The 21470-nt window shown below is 37.7% G+C and overlaps 1 protein-coding gene across 2 annotated transcripts in view; it reads left to right on the top strand.

Annotated features, from left to right (window-relative positions):
- Positions 1 to 20180, top strand: part of LOC131986175 (replication protein A 70 kDa DNA-binding subunit-like) — a 65631-nt gene extending 45451 nt beyond the window's left edge. For both annotated transcript variants that reach the window (XM_059351005.1, XM_059351004.1), the window contains exons 15-18: positions 7599 to 7775; positions 7962 to 8069; positions 8915 to 9001; positions 19707 to 20180. In XM_059351005.1, the coding sequence (XP_059206988.1) occupies positions 7599 to 7775; positions 7962 to 8069; positions 8915 to 9001; positions 19707 to 19847 (513 nt within the window). In that variant the 3' untranslated portion in view covers positions 19848 to 20180. The remainder of the gene's footprint in view (positions 1 to 7598; positions 7776 to 7961; positions 8070 to 8914; positions 9002 to 19706) is intronic.
- Positions 20181 to 21470: the final 1290 nt, after the last annotated feature.

Raw genomic sequence — 21470 nt, 5'->3', positions numbered from 1 at the left:
CTGCGAAACGTGATGAGGCAGGCACACGGGGCGGAAACATGGGAGTGGAGTGTTGAGGAGGAGGGGAGAGGGCTGTTGCTTACGGGAGAAAATCTCCTAATTAATTAAAAGAAAAAGCCTTCTTTGTAAGTGTTTGAGGGGGTTTCTCACTGTGTGGCATGGGTAGATGGATGGGTGGACAGATTATGGGGATGTGAGTCAGCGATAGCCGGCGGGGGGGAAGTGTCAGCGAGCTCTAAGTCTGACTGACAGTAACTGCAGAGGTCGCGGGGACACAGGACAACATCACCCATCTCACAAGGGGGACGCAGGGAACACAATGGCCCTTTTCACATTCAACGCTCCCACCGAACACTTTACAGAGCGCGTGGGTTGTGTAACGAAAGGCAGCATTGCTCAGTCAGTGTGTGTGTATTTTGGCCTGAGTCCTAGAGAGAGTCTTTGATAGACTCATTTAGGCCAACATCAGTAATGAGTCTGGCCCGGCTCTCGCTTGTAGTTGTTGTCTAGAATGCATTTTAAAGCATTTCATTTTAAATGCTGGCAGCAATTCCAACATCTTGTTCAAGGCCTGCTCTCCTGGTACAAAAAACCCGCTGGAGAAGCCTGGAAATGGTTGTTTTTTCTTGCACGTGCATGTATATAGTATTTATTGCTCACTCACATCCACGTGTGCACTTATTTTTGCATGCAGGCCTGTTTGTGGGTTTGTGTTTGTGTGTGTGTGTGTGTGTGTGTGTGTGTGTGTGTGTGTGTGTGTGTGTGTGTGTGTGTGTTTGTGTGCGCCCGCGTCCTCCCAATGAGACAGAGTTCATCTGCTGTGTGCAATTCCTTATATTTATATTTATGGAAATCAAATGCTCTGTCTCTCCACAGGATGAGAGAATAGCATCTTTTTTCCCCCAGAATTAGCATTCTTTTTCCTTTTTAGCTTGTTGATTTTACATAGTGCGAGTTCTCCCTGCTTTAGGTGCTAATATCTGTTTAAATTACCTCAACATCGCTGCATTTTAATTTGATTCTGTTCGACTGTGTACACTTTAATTTGAATTCACAACTGAAAGAAGTTGCATCTGTGTTGCAATTGTGGAAGTAAGTTGGAGCCTTTGCATATAACCTTGCATGTTAGTCATGTGTAAGTGTTCGGTGTGCATTTGTGAGTGTGTCTGTGTGCATTAGCACAATTCATGTATGAGAGAGAGAGAGAGAGAGAGAGAGAGAGAGAGAGATTCGTCTTTACTTGCATCTATTATGCAAAGAACTCTCAAACTCTCTCTGCTCTGTTTTAAACTGTTCCAAGATTGTTTGGAAGTCAAATAGAGATGTGTAAACAGCGTGCATGTACCAGCTGGACTGACTTGTTGGCAGCAGTTTTCCTGTTGATGCCAAGTTTCATCTGAGTGTATTTTTTATTTCATTATAATGTTTGTCTTTTCACCCTTAAGCAGCTTATTAATTTGCGTTATTTAAAACGGTTGAAGGATATCCAGCCTTCACTAGAAGAAGCACGTTTGCTCCTCGTCATCTCTTTTTTAATTTTTTTTTATTTCTTACTTCAGGTAAGGCAAGGCAAGGCAAGTTTATTTGTATAGCACAATTCAACACAAGGTAATTCAAAGTGCTTTACATACACATTAAAACAGCAAGACACAATTGAAAACAGTAAAAACAGTCAATTAAAACAGGGAAATAGAATATAAATAAGATAAAATAAGATACAGCAGGATAAGAAAAGAGATAAAATAATAAAAAGCACAAGTCAAACATTGTGTAGTTAAAAAGTAAGGGCAGTAGAGTAGAGCAGTGTTAAAGTTAAGAGTACGCTGCAGTAAACAATAGTGTTTTTAGTCCTGATTTAAAGGAGCTGACCGTTTGGGCAGACCTCAGATCTACAGGTAGTTTGTTCCACAGTTGAGGAGCATGATTACTGAAAGCTGCCTCACCCCGCTTAGTTCTTGATCTTGGGGCACGCAACAAGCCAGTTCCAGATGACCTAAGGGGTCTGAATGCTTCGTAGAGAGGTAGCGGATCAAGCATGTAATTTGGTCCGAGACCATTCAATGCTTTGTAGACCAGCAGTAAGATTTTAAAATCTATTCTCTGACTCACAGGAAGCCAGTGTACTGATTCAAGGACCGGTGTAATATGGTCCAGTTTCCTCGTGTTTGTGAGGACTCTGGCGGCAGCGTTCTGGATCATCTGCAGCTGCCTGATTGATTTTTTGTTAAAACCTGTGAAGATGCCATTGCAATAATCCAACCTACTAAAAATAAATGCATGGATAAGTTTTTCCATGTATTGTTTGGACAGAAGCCCCTTAATTCTAGCTATGTTTTTCAGGTGGCAATAGGAAGTTTTAGTGATAAGCTTTAGATGGCTGTTGAAGTTCAGGTCTGAGTCAATAATTACACCAAGATTTCTGGCTTGATTTGTAGCTGTCAATGACATAGAGCCAAGGTGAGCGCTTATCTTAGACCCTTCATTTTTAGGGCCGAAAATGATCACCTCTGTCTTCTCTGCATTTAGCTGGAGACAGTTCTAGCACATCCACTCATTGATTTGATGAATACAGTTACTCAGTGAGAGTAAGGGACTGTAGTCATGTGAGGACACTGAAATGTAGAGTTGTGTGTCATCGGCATAAGTATGGTAGGAGATGTTGTGACGTTCCATAATCTGAGCTAGGGGTAGCATATAGATGTTGAATAGAAGCGGCCCGAGAATGAACCCTTGAGGAACCCCACATGTGATCTTAGTTCGCCCAGACTCATGGTTTCCAATTGACACAAAAAAGTCCCTATCTTGTAAGTAAGATTTGAACCATTGTAGCACAGTGCCGGTGAGCCCCACCCACTGTTCCAGTCTGCTGAATAGTATGTTATGATCAACTGTGTCAAATGCAGCACTGAGATCCAGTAAAACCAGGACAGAGGATTTGCCTGCATCAGTGTTCAGATGAATATCATTTAAGACTTTGATAAGTACAGTCTCAGTGCTGTGGTGTCGCCGAAATCCAGACTGAAATGTGTTAAAAAGATTGTGTTGCATCATAAAAGCATGAATTTGCTCAAAAACAACCTTTTCAATGATTTTCCCCAGAAATGGCAGATTTGATATTGGCCTATAGTTACTAATTGTTGTGGAATCCAGATTTGATTTTTTTTAGAAGAGGTTTTATTATTGCAGTTTTCAAAGCCTGTGGAAACTGTCCTGCTTGGAGAGAAGTATTTATTATCTGCATTACATCCGGAGCTATGCAGTTGAAAACAGTTTTAAAAAAGTTTGAGGGCAGAATATCAAGGCCGCAGGTTGCGCAGGCTGCGTTCTGCTTGTCTACATACTTTTTTCTGTGTGTTGACCAGTGTGGCGTTTCTCCAGGGTGACTTTTTCCTCCCCGATAGAACTTTGGTCTTAATTGGGGCGATAGAGTCGATAACAGTCATAATTGGAACTAAAACTGTTAACAAGGTCATCAACTAGAGCTGAGGGCAGGGTTGGTGATGGTGTAAAATCCTGGGTGAATAATGCACAAGTGTTTTCATTTATATAGCGCTTCCTGATTACCTCTGCTTCACCTTTTGTAGGATTGGCAAGGGTGTAGCCTTTTAGCATATGAATTAGCCTCATACCTTTCTCTGGAGCTGGAAGATGAGCCCACTTTCGGGGAGTCAGGATTCTGGGAGAGTGGAGCAAATCTGTTCTTCCGTAGAATTCCTGTGTCTTGGGGCAATTTGCTCGTAGTTTTTGTTGTAGCCTTGGTCCATGGTTGCTTTCTCTTTGGTACTGGGGTTGAAGCGACATTCCTGTATGATGGTAGTGTAGGCCACTCTGTGTCATCGTAAGTCTCCAGGTGCTGGGTTCTGCCTGATAACTGTCTTCCCAAAACTGAGGGAGGTGATTTGTAGTGCTTTGGCTTTGCACCAAGAGAGTTCCAGGGAGGACTGGTTGGTTTATTGCCATTTACACCCAGCTCCTGCTGCGTCTTGGTGGTGCTAGTTAGCTTTCCGTTAGCCTGCTCCCTTTCACTGTTAAGGGAAATCGGCCATTCCCATTCTGTCCATTTACCTCCACATTCACTTCCAGTGAATTTTTGTTTCCAGTACTGCTATCTTCTGGAACAGTTTGTGGTAATCATCCGTGGAAAAGGGAGGCATCTTGCTGCTGTAGTCCGCTAATCTTATAAGAGCTCACAAATACACATCTGCATTCCTCCGCTGCCGGAAGTTCACCTAGTTTGACAGGATTTGTTTTGCGTGACTGTTGTTTCAAAGTTATGATTTATAAATAACAATAATGATTATGCAAGAAAATGGCAAAAGAATAATCACACCATTTGGATGAAAACAGAGCGACCAACTGAAGGTTAGACGTTGCTGTGATTAGTCTAATGGGGCTTTATGTTGTTTACAGTAGCCATCACCTGAAGCTGCACAATGGTCATGAATTATTCAATTAGTCTGACCAGTGCAGTTGTTCCCAACCTCGTGGTTGTTTTTCCAGTTAACAGTTTTTTACTGACCCACTGGAAATGTGATTGAGTTCACTGTGGCTCAAAAAAGTTTAAAGACTTGCGTGTTCTGAAATTCTGTTCTGTTATTTTTTTAACTCTTGTGTTGTGGATGAGTGATGACTCATTGTGTTGTTACGGCCCGGACCACCTGGCATCTTGTTTACTTGCCTCTAACAAAACAAAAGCTTTGATGAGGTGCTTGTTCCCGTCATTTTATTAAATCCCTTTTTATTTTTTTTATTTATACTTTTGAAAAGCAAAGTAACAGCTTTTCTCTTCTGTAAAATCACACCTATTTATATCTTGTTAATGCACTGACAAATACAGAGAGCGAGGAGAGGCAAGATCTTTTTTCTTTGTTTTTTTCTGGTACCTCAACCAGGAGCTGCTGAATCTTTATGAAAAAAAACCCCTCTGAAACCCGAGCATTTTCAGGGTGCTTTTTGCTCCTTGGTTTTTACTGCAATTTATAAGTCCTGCGCCTCTGTGGAATCAACTCTATCCTGACTATAAGTGGGAACAACTAAAAATGTATTTTGTGCATTATAATCATAGATGGTGTAAAGAATGGACGACGCATCTTCACTTCCTCCCACTGAATGAAACCAGAATATCTCCTATAAGGCTACTACTATCTTTACTACAGTAGTAAGCCACGGTTTCAAGTTCCACACCAAAACACCCAATCATAGCACAGACTAAACTGTCAATCATGACATTTGAACAAATTCCAGCTTGACAAGAACTACCTAAAATGACAGAAATCATCTTTGGAAAGAATTTATTTGATGTGTACTTTGAGTTTTTACTGACTCTAAGGTTCCACATCATAAACAAATTCAACCTTTTCCTTTTTTATAACCTCTACTTACAATATCTGTCCTCTCCTCTCCACTCTGTGTAAACAGCCTGCAGTTAAGTCAAAGTTACACAGAATTTTTTTCACGTGATCTTGAGTCATTTAGGGCTTCCCAGTTGTGTTGAGGAGTGCAGAATTCAATGTATTTTACAGGTTCTGATTCGTGCACATGGTTTATTTTTGGCTTAATTTTAAAATGTAAAATAGTATTTTTGATAAAATTGAATGATTTGAAGCTTATATTTGGTATTTTTTTCCTAAAAGAAGTCTTATCCACATGATACATTCAAGGACAGTTGAAAAATATCTGGCGATAGTTTCTGTTTGTACAGTCTCTTGCTATAAAAAACCTTTCCAACCTGCCGAGTTGTGTGGTTAAAAATGTGCCAGATTCAAAGCATATGAGCCCCAAAAACCTTGTTTCAATATATGTGCAGAAATGGGGCTCTGTCTGCATAAATACACTAAGAAAACAATTTTAGTTCATAGTTAAAATACTTTTTTCTTCTTTCTTTGTGAGAGCATGTGTGGAGTCACACGTGTACTTATATGCATAATTTACAGGTTATAAGCCACGTGGCCTCACACATGCAGCCAGAAATAGGAAGCAGATTTGTGCCAGGACTGTGATGTAGGCTTGAATTCTTCATGCAGATTTTTTTATTTATCACATTGACAACCGAAAACATCTCTGTAACACAGTTTTACTCAAGTCTGAGGCTCCAAAAAAAGAGGAATCAGATGAGCATGTTCTAAAATTTTAATGAAACAACTATGAGGCCGTTACAAGAGCAGCTACAGTTATCTGCATGTTTTTAACATCTGCCAGAAACAGACAACACATTCACAGGAGGAAGCTGCCAGCTTATCAGGGAAACTAGATGATTCATAACACTGGTTACCTCATTTCAGATTTTTAGTAATAATTATTAATAAATTAATTAATACATTTTATTTGGGTCACTAGATATTTCAGACTTTGCACCTTCTGTTGTGCCTTACGCCAATAAACATTTGATTATCATGTCAATAATTCAGTCATGTTTTTATCAGTTTGGAATGGCTTAAAAAATTTGACAATTCTATCATTTTCTCTTCTTTTTTTTCAAGACTTGACTGTTTTAAATTTACCCTTCTCCTGACTAAACAATAAGGCACAAAAAAGCCTTCAAGTTAAACAAAATGCCGCAGCCGGCCTGTAAACTGGATCAAACAAACAAAAATCAGATAACTCAGTTGTAGCTTCCCTGCTCTGGCTTCCAGGATAGATTTTTAGAACTTTTTTGGGCTAGCCGCAGCAAATATCTGTGAATTTTTGTGCCCCTTTCTACCTGCTCAAAATTTCTGATCCTGCAGCAAAACTCTGCTTACAGTCCAGTGATGTAGACTTAAAACTAAAAGAGACTGTGCTGTCAGGGCGCCTAAACTACCTAAACATTCTTCCTTTTGATTTCTTTTTTACCCATCTGAGTTTTGGTCTATTTTGTCTGTTTTTTAATCCTTTTCATTCTGCCTGTATATACCACTTGACCTCATTGTTATTTTTTCATTTTGACTTTGTAGGTCAACATTTTGAACACAAAAAAAAACAAATTTAAAAAAGTTTTTTTTACTTCCAGAACACAATCATGCTCAATTAATACTTTTGAATGTTGGTTACAAATATAACATATAAGAGGTAAAATGAGGAGAACATCTTGTTCTATATTTTTATACTAAATAGATTTCACCTTATACTTGGTCTACTACTGGCATGGAGTTTCAAGCCAGTTTGTAGTTTTACAAAGTCAAGAAGTCATGTGATTTGATCATGCCAACATAATATGTGGTCCCAGGGGGTTAAAGACACAACTACAGGTCAGAAAATGCAAGATTATAGCCAAACACGTGACCGTTTCTTATAATATGTTATTGTGGGTTCAGAAATGATCCTGTAAGTCAAAGTGAAAAAATTAATTACTACGTCATATACAGTAGGTGAGGTTGTGCTTAAAAACAACATGACATGGTAAACATTTTTTAAATTGTATATACAGGCAAAAAAATAAATAAAAGCTAAGCATTGCAGGTTATGTTTCTCAGCACAACACGATGAAAGAGGAAACTGCAGCCTCTTAGATGTTCAAATTGCAGCACCTGATGTGATTTGGTAATTTTATTGATTTCTTAGCTCTGTCCCCCGTAATTAGATTTCTTCCTCTGCTTCCATTTTGTGTTCTCCCTTCTCAGGCGGATTATTTCAGCTGCGTAGCAACCGTAGTGTACACCCGTAAGGAGAATTGTCTGTACCGGGCCTGTCCGTCTGCGGACTGCAACAAGAAGGTCATCGAACAGGAGAACGGACTGTACCGCTGTGAGAAGTGTAACAGAGAGTTCCCTAACTTCAAATACAGACTCCTACTTTCTGTAAGTGCAAACTGTTCACTTCAGTAATGCTTGTTTGCTGCTGACTTTGAGGAATATTGTAACTTCTGTGATCACACACACACACACACACACACACACACCCTGAAATGCACACACATGAATAATCTCTCTCCCCCTCATCATTATCTCTCTGTCTCTCTCTCTTTCTGTCTGTCTGACTCTCAGGCCAACTTGGCAGACTACGGGGATAACCAGTGGGTGACATGCTTCCAGGAGACAGCTGAGGTCCTGCTGGGTCACAGTGTAGAAACACTGGGACAGCTCAGAGACGCAGTGAGACACACACACACACACACACACACACACACACACACACACACAGACACACACACACACACACACACACACACAGACAGACAAACACACCATATGTGGCATATGCTACCACACACTGTTCTCCTTAACCCTCTGAACCCCACAACCTGCCCTTGTGTCTGAAAGTCATGTTTTCTTTTTCTTTCGAAAAGATTTCCCAAATTAAACCATTTATAATTTGTCACAGACAAAAACATTTAAATAAATAATATGATAATGGTGTTATTGTTAATCATTTTTACTTATAGTTTTCTCAACTGATTTTCAATTTTTTTTTTTTTTTACAGAAAATTACTAATACTGTACTAATACTAATACTGAGACTAAATCTCCTACTAAATCGTGGCCTCTAAGGTTGTTTTTTTTTTAATTAATTTCTAGCTTCTTTCCGGCAACATCCATATTTGAAGGATTGTCTGATGTAATGGCGAACATGGGTCTAGCCAGACATCGATTTAAACTAGAACTTTCATACAACCTTGAGGCAGTAATTCTATTTTCTTTTTTATGATTTCGACGTTGAAACTGTGTTACCCTGCACAGAAGTTCCCCCTCATTCTAGCCATGATTGTTCTGATTCTATAGAGGCGTCGGACTTGCATATTGCAGTGAGAAACAAGCCACATTGAGCCAATTTGACAAATGCAAAAATTGCCTGAAACTGTTCAGGGTTCAAAAGGGTTAAACTAGTTTGTTCACAAAAAAATTGCAATTATTTTACAATTATTCCATGTGGTCTAATTTTGCTACTTTCTGTAAAAATCCAACCACCCTTACTTTGTCTTGTGTTTGTGTTTCTGCAGGACGACGCTGCATTTGATGAAGTCTTTCAGAAAATCAACTTCACAACTCACATTTTTAGAAACAAAATCAAGCTGGAGATGTACAACGTAAGTCGCTACACACAGGAAGCACAATGCAATTAGTTACAATGCAATGCAATTTAGTTTCCCCAAAATAAAAGAAAAGCAGAATGTAATGATGCACAATGGTGCTCATCATTGTCCTGCAAGCTGTGAGAATTTATTTCAGATGATCTCTGCCTTGCAGTAATACTGGACCCTGATTGGTTGGTGCGTGTCTGTCAAAAACAGCTGTCTTATCGCTGTTCTGAACAAAAACAACAGCAGTGCACGAATAATGGTGCTGGAAAAATGGGCTTTCCAAAATAACCAGGATTGTAAACAAGTGGCATTGTTGTTAAAACAGTAAATGGTCTCATTTAGGGTCAATTTCACAATCGAACCAAAAAAGTTGGATCATCTACAGTAAATAAACTCAAACTCTGTGTGTTTCCTTCATATGAAATTTACCACAGTTATGAAACTGTAATTGGAAATTGCAGCACATAATATTTTTAACCACACAGGATTCAGTTATTGGTAGAAAAGAATAGAACTTCCTCTGTCAAGTTTTCTGTTAACAAATAGAGGATGATGCTTACAGCGTGATGAGAAGGGAAAGCTGGCAGTGTTTACAGATTTAGCATTTAGTTATTGGCATCAAGTATTTACTGATCTGCAGCAACCTTGTGTCCTGCGTCTGTTTGGAGCGTTGGTGGTACATAGGCCTGTCAGGATAATTACTGTATGGACTTACCGTGTGATACATGGACATGAGCAGGATAATTGTGTCTGACCTCGATATCCCCTGTTGTGTTTCCATGCAGGTTTTTTACTGTCAGCAACACTTTATCCATGATGCTTGACAAACAGCAGGTTTTTACCAACTATTATAAGACCTGTGTGCAGCGACTAAGCATGTTTTCACAGTCGAATTAAAAGTTCATTGCTCTTTGAAAGGGTGTACTTGCAATTTTAATCCAATTATATTATATTTATATCAGTGTCATAAATTGGTCTTAAAATGACAATAATATTGTTTATCGCAGTAATTTCTGGGACAATATAGTGTCTAAAAACAATAGGTTGAAATTTTTCTCCATTAATTTACTTGATAAAATAAAAAGCTTTTATTTTAAGGATTATAAAAGGTATGCATATGAAAAGATATAGCAGGAATCTCCTAATAGAGCTAAACATTTTGATATTTGAATGCTTTCTGTAGCTGGAAGTATGCAAAAGAAGTTACGTGCAGAAAAACATAAGATTAATTAATTAATTAAAAAAAAAAAACAGGATAACAATAGAGTGAATGCTGAATCAACATTTTATTTAAAAAACTACAAATGATATCAAAAAAGTTAATTCATACCTGAAAAGTTTGAATGAAGTGAAGCAGGTTTGAGAGGCTTTGAAGATTTTCTCCATTAATTTACAGTTTAAATTAAGAGCTTAATATTTAATACATTTTAAAAGGTATGGAAATGAAAAGATAAAGCAGGCATGTCCTCATATATTATATTTGAATGGTTTCTGTAGCTGGAAGTGTGCAGAAGTAGTTAAGGGCCAAACAACGTATGGTAACGTATGATTAATAAAATACTGGATGACAATAGAGTGAAAGTTCAATCAGCATGTAAACTACAAAAGATATCAAAAAGCTTATTCATACCTTTATAGTTTAAAGTCTTGTGACCCGTTCAAAGTTTAAATGAGGACTGTTGCTGAAAATCTGCGGAAAGTAAGTAGTTATTGCCGAAAAACGTACAATTAATTTTAAAAAATGGATAATTAGCATTCACTCAATTTCATTCAGAACGCACACTCATGCTTAAAAAGCAAGTGTATCTCTGGCATTAGGATGAACTGGTTGCAGGCAGCAGTGGAGGGGATGCTTTCCAAATATTAAACAGCAAAAAGGTGTAAAAGGAGCTTTTTTTATAAAATTATAAAGGGAAAATTTGGATCTTTACAATTAATGCTAAATACAAAAACTATAACTATAAATATTCACGGTGTTCTGTATCCCCTGGTGTTAGCGTTGAAACATTGAGGTGTGCTGTTTGTAATTAACGGGCTGCATGTCATCCGTGAATTTGCAACAACCAGCCTCAGTCGTCTGTTATTATCGCCGGCTGAACTGCAGCCCCCTTAAGTATGTAAAGCCACAAAACAAGATGTGCATAATGCAACATAATCACACACGTCAGTCAGTCAGTCAGTCAGTCACACAACATGAATCCAGAATCATGTCAATTAGTATCACAGTGACAAGGGAGCTGTTATTTAGCCAGTGCACTTTGGATAACAGAAAAACAAATACAGCTGTGGATTCATTTCTCTTAATTAGGCACTAATTAGCATTTAGCTATTGTCTGTCTAAGCCCTAATTAGCTTGATTATTCAGGGGCTAATTTGCTACTGGGGGCACATACCGAGAGCCTGAGTGGAATGATTGAGGTGAAGGATGAGCTCTGCGTCTTGACCTCGAGAAAACCTGCGAGGAACGATGTGCAAAGTTTATAAAACGATGCGGAAAAAACTGCCACTGCCACAACACAAATTTTCTGCAAGTGCTGTCCAATTTAACATACGATGATTTTTCCTGCAGTGAACAGAGATCATTTCTTACAGAATAAAATAATCTGTTTACAGTTAATGTAAAGCTTACCACCACTGCTTACCACTGAAGGAGAAAAAAAACCTTAATCCCCCTCTAGCAGATGCTGGGGGCTGTGATTTTTCATTACATTGTCACAAAACAAAAGTGTTGGTCAGAACAAACAACATACTGATGATTTTTTAAATTTTATTGCAGTCTGAGTGGAGCTCAATATACAGTTTGTGCTAGCAGGGCTGCATTACTGGGAGAGTGATGGGGTTTTCTCTGTACATCATCGTCTTAAAATAAACAATATAGCTAGTGATGGAATGTAACTAAGTTCATTTAATCAAGTACTGTACTTAAGTATAGTTTGAGGTAATTTATACTTCTACTCCACTACATTTTAGAAGCAAATTTTGTACTTTTTACTCCACTACATTTAGCTGACAGCTTTAGTTACTTTCAGGTCGAGATTTAACATAAAAGTAAATTTAAAATAATTAGACATGTTTATAAATTAAACAACGCAGTCAAATGCTGCTTACATAAATGCATCAATAATCAATGTTAATAATAAAAATACAATAATATATTTGGAATATGTATGTAACAATCTGTTTATTTATATATATATATATATATATATATATATATATATACATATATATATATATATATATACATTCCAGATATTTAGCATGTTTATAGATTAAACCACATAACAGTATATTAACTACTTAAATGTAGCACTACCTGGATGACAATAAAATGCTGCTTACATAAGTACATCAAAATAATTGTTAATATAAGTATAATAATACTTTTGATACTTTAAGTACATTTTGATGCGGATACTTTAGTACTTGTAGTGGAGTAATTTTACAGTGTGGTATTAGTACTTTTATAGCAATAAAGGATCTGAATACTTCTTCTACTACTGACTATAACATCACCAATTTTTGTGGCGGTCTGGACATTAAACACCTTCCAGTGATTTAAAAAAAAAAAAGCAAACAAATTGAGATGAAAAATGAAAACGTAATCAGCAGCTTTCTCACAATCAAAACAACAAATTGAGTGGTGATTTTGTTAGAAACATGAGCAGTTTTTACACTTCCTACACCTCGTCAGTTATCATAACAACATGTTAATGAGTTGCATAACCAGACAAAATAAGCCCCTTGTCCTTTTAAAAGTCTGTATGCCTTAATATGAGGCAGAGAGAGCGAGACTGATGCATTAGTCGAGCAATTCATTTAGGAAAAAAGCTCACCTGTTAAATCACACATCAAAGGTGAGGAGCCGCAGTGTGTGAAAGCAGCGAACAGGTGCTAACCGGCGTTTTTAGTTGTTGATGTCACCTCCACAATAACACCTGCAGTTACAAAGTCGCATCTGATCATCTCCTGCACCTTTTAAATTGATCTAAAGTGGAACAGGAATGTAAAAAAAACCCTGATAATTCCAGTGCGCAGCAAAGAAAAGATAATGAGGTCTGAGCAGAAACATATTCTACACAAGGTTTATCGACGTATTCAGTTTTATTTTCAGTGGGTGTTCGTCGAACTTTACTGTTCTTGTAGCCGAGCTTCAAAAAGACGAGAGTCTGTGATTCTCTTGTTCTACCTTGGCCTCAGTTCTCTCCACATACAGACGTTTGAGTGCGAGATCAGACACCTACCGCTGTGTTCTCATAAAAATAGAACAATGTAATGAAATGTCAGAGCTTAACAAGATTAATGAAGTTACAAAAATTTTGCTTTGTCATTTATTTATTTATTTTATAGCAAGGACGCACAGAGACAGAAAGAACAGCCAGGACTGAGTTACTGCTTTTTCTCCTGCAAAATAAAACGTAGTTATAAAAACTCAAGTTTTGGATTATTTCAGGTCACAACAGAGATACCACAACAGAGATACCAGAGAACTACCAATTTCTTAGATGTAACAAGAAGAATGTATTCAAATTTTAGAAGGTTGAAATGCTTTCCTCTATTACTAATATTCATGAATATCATGAGGTTATTGATAACCAGTGACTTTTGTTGTAGCAGTTATAGGTCTTTATATTAGTTTAAAAGGTTGCTATACACTATATCTAACGGTTAGGGCAAAGACAAAATATTGATACTGGAAAATATCATTGTGATACATTATCGATACACTGACGCTAAATATTGATATTTTCAAATCAAATTAGACTTACTAGAGTTACTACTCCTCTGTTGAAAACATTTCACTGAGGCATAGCTATCCTTTCTTTACAGATATAATTTATTTAATCTTTATCTAATCAGGCTGTCTCATTGAGTTCTTTTCCAGAGACCTAAGAGAAACAGAGAAACATTTACATTCAGCAAAACAGAAACAACACACACAAAGGAATACAAGAAAATCCTACTAAGTTACAATAATCAGTCATTTCTATTTAAAAGATGCACAGAACCTAAAACAAGCTAAGTAGTTGCTTGATTGTGTTGCTTAGATTCAGGAGATTTTAACCCCAGAACTTTTTGCACGATAATCATATCAAAGGATATCTTAAAATACAAAGTATACCACTAAAGCAATGGCCCCTATTAATTTTGCCAGAAGAAAAATGACCCATTTTCCACTTTGACAGTGTAATTTCATAGTTTCATCGTTTAGTTTTCATAGAAAGATGACAGCTGTGGAAGTTTTTTTATGTTAATCTGGTTTATACAAAAGTAAAGCTGATAAATGTACAAATAATATTTGGAGGACGTAAGCATTATATTAATTCAAAATAAAATTCTGTCTTGTTTGATTAAGGTGGAGCCCCACAGAGGCAACAGAGCGTGCAGACAGTCAGACTTACGATCTCATCTCGTAGAGCAGTTAATTGATTCAGATGATGGTGAAGATCACATTTGTCCTGCAGGATTGGATTTACTGAGTGTATTTTCCACATTAACATCTCATTTGCATTTGTTTAAAAAGCCGATCGGAGTATATTGATGCGTCTCAAATTCGGGGAAGTGTATCTGATTTCAACCAAAAACTAGATTCATTAGACTAGAGTGTCGGCCGGATGGTTGTTCATCTTAAAGCTGTGATCGTAGACCGTGTTGGTGTCTGTAGAGGGAGAAGCAGCTGTGTGTACCGACCTGTTGCCTCAAACGTCTGTTTGCAGAGATCTGCCTGTCTGAAGTGAATGGATTGATTTTGTCTGAATGAAAACATTAAAGTCAAAAGGGACCATCTTCTTTACATTACAACAAACCACTCTTGGCAGTCCTAGTCACTTCGCTGCCCTTGCGTGTGGGAAAAAGTGTTGAGGAGTCTTATATGATTGAAGGTGAACATCTCTTGTGTATAAGCTGCTATTCAAAGCCTTATGAATATGATAATTTACATAATCAGTTCTGTTTCTTCCTTCTTTGACTTCGTATCTGACAGTGAGCACTTGTGACAGCAGGTGAACAAATTAACAAAGATTTAGTTTACTTCTGAAGCTCATTGTGTTTGTTTTTTTAACGAGACAGGAATTTAACTGGACAATAGTTTTTGATCCTTTTACGAAAACATTAGTGCTGTTTCTCTTTTCACTGTTTACTAATGTCACATTTAGCGTTGGTGCAAACTGTTTTTTGCACGAGTTTGCATGTTTTCCCCTGTCAGCGTGGGTTCTCTCCAGGTCCTCCGGCTTCCTCCCACAGTCCAAAAACATCCACTTAGGTTTAATTGGTGACATTAAATTGCCCGTAGGTGTGTATGAGAGTGTGAATGGTTGTCTGTCTCTATGTATCAGTCGTGTGATAGTCTGTCCAGGGTTTACCGCCCCTCTCGGCCAACATCAACTGTCACCCCACAACCTGAGTTTGGATAAGCAGTCAAGGATGATGAATGAATGAATGAGTGAAGATGAACAGAAAATTATATAACGAAAATAAACAGCATGTAATGAAACACTGACAGGCAAGAATTGTGCTGCTTTTGTGGCTAAACCTGCACAAATATGACCAAAAAACAAACAAACAAACAAAATAAACCCTGTAATTCTAAAAGCACAAAAACAAACAATTTCAAGAAGATAGTGCTAATTAGCCCCCTTAGCAAACACTGAGACATTTCATGACTGTTTGAACACCAAATTATTTGGAATTATGGTTTTGAAACGAAAGTTGTGCAGGTGTGTCTGCACGTCGGCCTGTAGAAGTTGTGTTGTTTGAATTCTTCACCGTCTGAAGGAGGTTGACGTCAGGCCGCTGAGTAATTGTTTTTCTCCAGATTTAATTGGAATATTTGTCTATGTGCGTTAAATTAACAGCCCGTCTCTCTGGCAGCAGGCCGTCCTATCATTATTGTGAAATAAGTTGTCAAGTGGAACCTTTGTTTCGATGGCCCCCCGTATGCTTTAATTTCCCAGCTGTCCTCAGGTAGATGCAAATTGAAACTACTAATAGAGGTGTTGAACCACATATGAGATAATGGGCAAATGTTAAATCACTGATGCCGGTTTATGCTTGCTGAATTGCTAATTGATTTATGATTTGTTAATCCTCCTTATAGAGAGAAATGAGCTTTGGCTTTATGTCTTAATGACTGCGTTATTTGATAATATATAAGGTTAAATATGTCTCGCTGATGGTCACTGCAGATTGTTGAGCGTCTTTTAAGCAAAGAGAGCTGTAAGATTTCTTAATTGAATGTTGTGTTTCTCGTGCAAATCTAGTTAAATTTAACCACAGAAAAAGCAGATCAGGTAACATTTTCATGAACTATTATTTGTTATACTCTCAAACATATAAAACAGAAGAAGTAATCCATACATATCAAAATGCATGTAATAAAAACCCTTTTAAATATGCATTTATGTACAAGTAAATATCATTGAGGGATTTCTCACTCCTGCTGTTGGTCTAACGTTTCTTAAGTGTACAGTCAGATTATTAGGACTATCACAGCTGCAACAAAATTATTTGTCACTGTTAAACTGTCTCAAGAGCTGCCAAAATAAAACCCCAGAAATGATGTTGGGTTCACACGGGAGTGAGGCAAGTTTGTAGCACGATTACATAAAAAGTCAATGTGCAGACGCAAGTAGATGCAAAATTTGCGCCTGCAAGGCAAATGCACGACATTTACATCTTCCTGTATTCGCTTGAATCTAAACATTTTAACTTGAGTGAGAAAATTCATGTTGCGCTGCGTCAGGAAAGCCTATCATCGTTGAGATTCTCCTGCACAGCAGCACACTGATGGATCCAAACTCCATTCAGAAAACAAGTTGTTGTCTTGTCGTCCTGCAGTCTGAACTGAAAAAGCATGACTTCAGACTTTCCACACATCAACATCATGTTGTAGTTATTTCAGCATCCTTATTAGGGCCTCGGGGCAATCGCACCGAGCACTGGTCCCATACAGCAATAGCTGTAGGGACCAGTACTGTTATACTGTGGATTTCTTCTTCTTCCTCTTCCGGACGCAATTTCGTCCCGCTACTAGTCCTACAACTTGAAGAGTTGCAGGACAAATTATACATCAGAACGTGCGGTTTGATCAGGATCGGTGTGCTATTACTTTTCTCTACAAAATATGAATTTTTCGCGACATAAGTCGCGAAAAACTGCCCAAAATTTTGCATTGGAATGAATGGGACGGCCGAAAGAAAATGAGCGAAAAAGAACAATAATTGGAGATTTTCAAACGTCTACTTCTCCGGCATAATTTCAGCTAGAGACTCCATTTAAACTTTAAACAGTAGACTCAAGTCTTGTGTATCGGTGTATTACTCCACATTTCGATAGGCCATATAGTTTTTTTATCAATCCTTGTTCAATGACCATGATCATTTTTGTAGAAATTCTGAGATTATAATAGGTGTGTATTGCACGGAATGTTCGTGTCACAGTGTGTGATGTCATCGCTCGAGTGTAGAGGGAGAGAAAACATTGTCAAAAAATAAATTTGAAAACTGCGCTCCAGGCCGCAAATTCCACTCTACAGAAATAATTTATACATAGAAACGTAGGAAAATTTGTCTTCTCCGTCACAATCCTCTGGTAAAGCTGTCAGAGTTATAGTTTGGGTGTAGGACGCACAGATGCGGCACTAACATGCACCAACTGCCTCATTGGGTCCCATATTAAAAACGCAGGGAGATTTCGGCAAAAGGGAGATGGAACAGTCTTTTTAGATCGCTCTAACAAAGCTATTTTTTCATTTTTCTTAAAAAAACAAACATATGTAGACGTTCAGGAAGAACTCAGGACGCTCAAAGTGAAGTCGGATCAATGATAGGTATTATGGTTTTGCCAAAAATGCTTTCTGTTCGAGGCCAGAAATTTCACTCTGCCCATCTCTGGCTGCTGTCACTCTTTCATTAACAGGTGCCAGTTAATTCTGTTGATTGCTTTGATCTGATTGCCTTTGATCTTTGATGTGATTACAGTTACAGATACACACACACACACACACATGCTCGTAAGCATGCACACTCCTCACACATGCATACATATGCTTCAAACACATGCACGCTCACGCACGCACACACACACACACACACACACACACACACACACACACACAGTAACTTTATGTGATTTTAATTACATACATACATACATACACACACACACACACACACACACACACATTTTGAGGTTAAAGGGCATAGTTTGAAATCTCTGAAGAATCTCATCATAGTGTACACACACCGGCAGTAGCCCCCGTGGCCCTTTCAAAATTTCCCCAGAGGAAATTTTCTAGTTAATTTATTGCTGTTTAGTCCTCTGGGGTCTATGATCAGAAAAAAACAAGGTCACATGGAGCGCTGCTATCAGCTTCACTCCAAAGTACAGACTTGAAACTTTCTCCCAAATTTTGTTTGACATTCCTAGGTCATGTAAAACCATAGATATGATAGTTTTAATTTGATAGTACAGAAATATTTGAGCGTTGGTGTAGCTCTCTGTGTCATTTCGCCCATAGTTTATGGGGCTTTTTTGTATATAGTTTTATTATATTTAAATGTTTACCTTTTTATATGTTCATATTTGTATGCTATGTAAGTTCCAAAACAGTTCATTGAGCATATTTGTGGTTTTTATTGTACTAAATAGTTAATTTTTCAACTTGGATTTCATGATTTTTAGGCTCAATATGTTGATAAAGTAGGTTAAAATGAGAAAATAATTGTCAGATCATATAGGTGGAGAAAAAATGGAAACCAAATATGGGTATAGTAAATATTTTTTATGTGGTACATGATAAAAGAATTAAAAAAACCCAGAGGGTTAATCACAGATAAATCTGTTTTTTGGGATTCATACCAATGTAGAAGTGACATCAATCCGAAGTTTGTTAGAACTCGAGCATTTTAAAAGTTGTTTGATTGTCTGTCTCGCGGAATGACAAAGCATTAATTCAGACTTTTTATGGATTGACATCATGTAGTTATTTCGGCATATTTTTTATGCATTTATTGCATTTGAATCACAGTTAAATCTGTTTTTGGGGTCATACCCATGTAGAAGTGGTAGTCAGCTAACCCTAATTGATCCTAATTATTTTGTTTGAAAACAAGTATTTTAAAAGTTGTTTGACTGTCTGTCTGGCGGTGAAACTCAACAAAGCATGAATCTAGACTTGTTATGAATCTGCATCATGTTTTTGTTATTTCTGCATACTTTTTATTAATTTATTGCAATTTAATGGCAGAAAAAGTATAGATGGAAATTCCTCAAACTGTGTGCACATGATATTGAAATGATGGTGAAGTGGAGCATGCAAAGTATAGATGAAGATGAGTATTGACTCTATTGGTATAAAAATTGATTTAAGGTACTATTGTTGGCACAGGTATTGTCATCTTTTAAATGTTACCCAACCCGACTGCCAGTGGTTTGCTCTCTTGTCGCTTAAGAGAATACCTATGAAGCTGTGCTGTGGTTTGATAAATTTGGGACCTCTGATAAACAGAAAATCATGTCAAGAAGCAGCTTCTATTATTAGAAGACTGACTTGGATTTGGTCACTTTTTAGTCTTTCTCTTACAGAGACATGCTGGTTTCAATGCATTCTCTTCTAACGTGCATCTCTTGGATGATGCTGATCACAAAGGCCAGAATTGTCTATTTAACATATATTGCTGCAGTTAATTTAAGCATCTCCTTCCCTCTTCAGGACGAGAGTCGAGTGAAGGTGACTGTGATGGAGGTCCAGTCTCTGGACCACCGGGAATACAGCCGGAGACTCCTCAGCAACATCCACAAACTGGCCAGCTGTACGTGGTCCCAGCCGTCCGGACGCCAGCCCAGCGATTAAAACGTGTCGTGCACTGGTCTCTGACTGGTGTCTGACTCTTCCTCTGCAGCAGATAACAGCATATCTCAGTGAGGCAGCAGAGCGCGGCCTGTGATTCATCCGATTAAATGGCAGCCAAACAAAAGACTGATATTTAGTTGTTCATTTCCGTTATTGGGCCGTTTGTGAAGCACTGCAGAGGTGACAGAAATGACTTTTAGCTTTTAATTTGATGACATTTTAACAAAGAGCTGTGACTGTTTGATCACACACAGCTGTGTTTTACGTTCATATTGTACCATGCATGCTTGGATCACGTCGCTTTCTCTTGTTTTTATACAAATGATTCATCCCTCTGGTTTCAAATCTGTGCTGTTAGTTGAGTAAGACGTTGATGAGTCAGCTTTTAATTTTTATTGTTCAGTTTAAAAGATGAAAGAGTGCGTGGGCGAGGCACGTGTTGACATTTGTTTCTACAGTTTTACTCGTCGTGTCTCCTGCTTGTTAAAATCAACCTGTGAGTTTTATAGAAGTGAAGTGTTTGGGTTGCTTCTTGACTTCCAAAAATAAAAAATAAAAAAAATAAAAAGAGTGATTAAAAGAATTCTAAGATAAAAATAAAAAAAAGTGTTTGTCTTCACTGTTACACCATCACTCACTCTGGAAAAGTCTTGAAAATAACTGAACTTATTTTCTTCAAATCCTCCTTACCCACAATTTATTAAGGATTTAGTGATCAACAAGTTTAACATATAACATATAAACAAACAAACAAACAAGCCAAAAACACACTACAACACTGGACTGTGTGCACATGATACTGGTCCTACTGTACCAAAGATTACAGTAGCTTCACAACTCAGCATCTCATAATGGAAAGTGTGAAATTCCTGCAAAAATCTTGATTGACTTCAATAAATTAATTATTTTTCAGGTTATGTACATTTAAAGTATCACTGTGTAGTATTTAGGGCATTGTATAAGCAGAAATGTTATAGAATATTCATAATTATGAATTTTGAAACTGGCTTTTTTCAAACACACAATCCTGATTCAAAAAAAGTTGGGATGCTTTGTCAAGCAGAATGCATCAATTTCAGGATTCAATGTTTATGAAGAAAAACAAGTTTGAGCATAAAATATACAGTTTTTGTACAGTTTTCAACTGAATATATGGATTAAATTGTTGCATGTTGTTTTAGACAATGTTCCATATGCTATAGATTCAGGGTTGTATATGAATTAACAATTAATCCTGCAGAAACTCTAATCATTAATCACTTTCAAAGGAAATGCATCACACTGTGTTCACTGTGTCACATTTCAGTGTGCCTTCACAGCTCTTCAGTGTTGCTCTGTAAGGTGTGGCTCAAGGGCACGACACTGATTTATACTGGCAGCAAGCTGCTGCCTGCTCCCTCTGAGCTCCATCAGCACCATCAGCACCATCTCCTGCCTCCTGCTGTGTGTTTGTGTGTGTGTGTGTGTGTGTGTGTGTGTGTGTCTCTGTGTGTCTGTGTTTGGAAGATTAAACACTCACACACTGATCTTGTCATCCCAGTGTCACCTTTTAACTTTTTCTATTATCTCTGTTTGCTTTTGTTCAGAGTTCTGAGGCCAAAAAGTCTCAAATCATCTCTTTTT

Source organism: Centropristis striata, chromosome 15 (genome assembly GCF_030273125.1).
Source record: "Centropristis striata isolate RG_2023a ecotype Rhode Island chromosome 15, C.striata_1.0, whole genome shotgun sequence".
NCBI classification, from domain to species: domain Eukaryota; kingdom Metazoa; phylum Chordata; class Actinopteri; order Perciformes; family Serranidae; genus Centropristis; species Centropristis striata.
The sequence above is the reverse complement of the archived record's forward strand: the minus strand, read 5'-3'. Positions and strand labels throughout refer to the sequence as shown.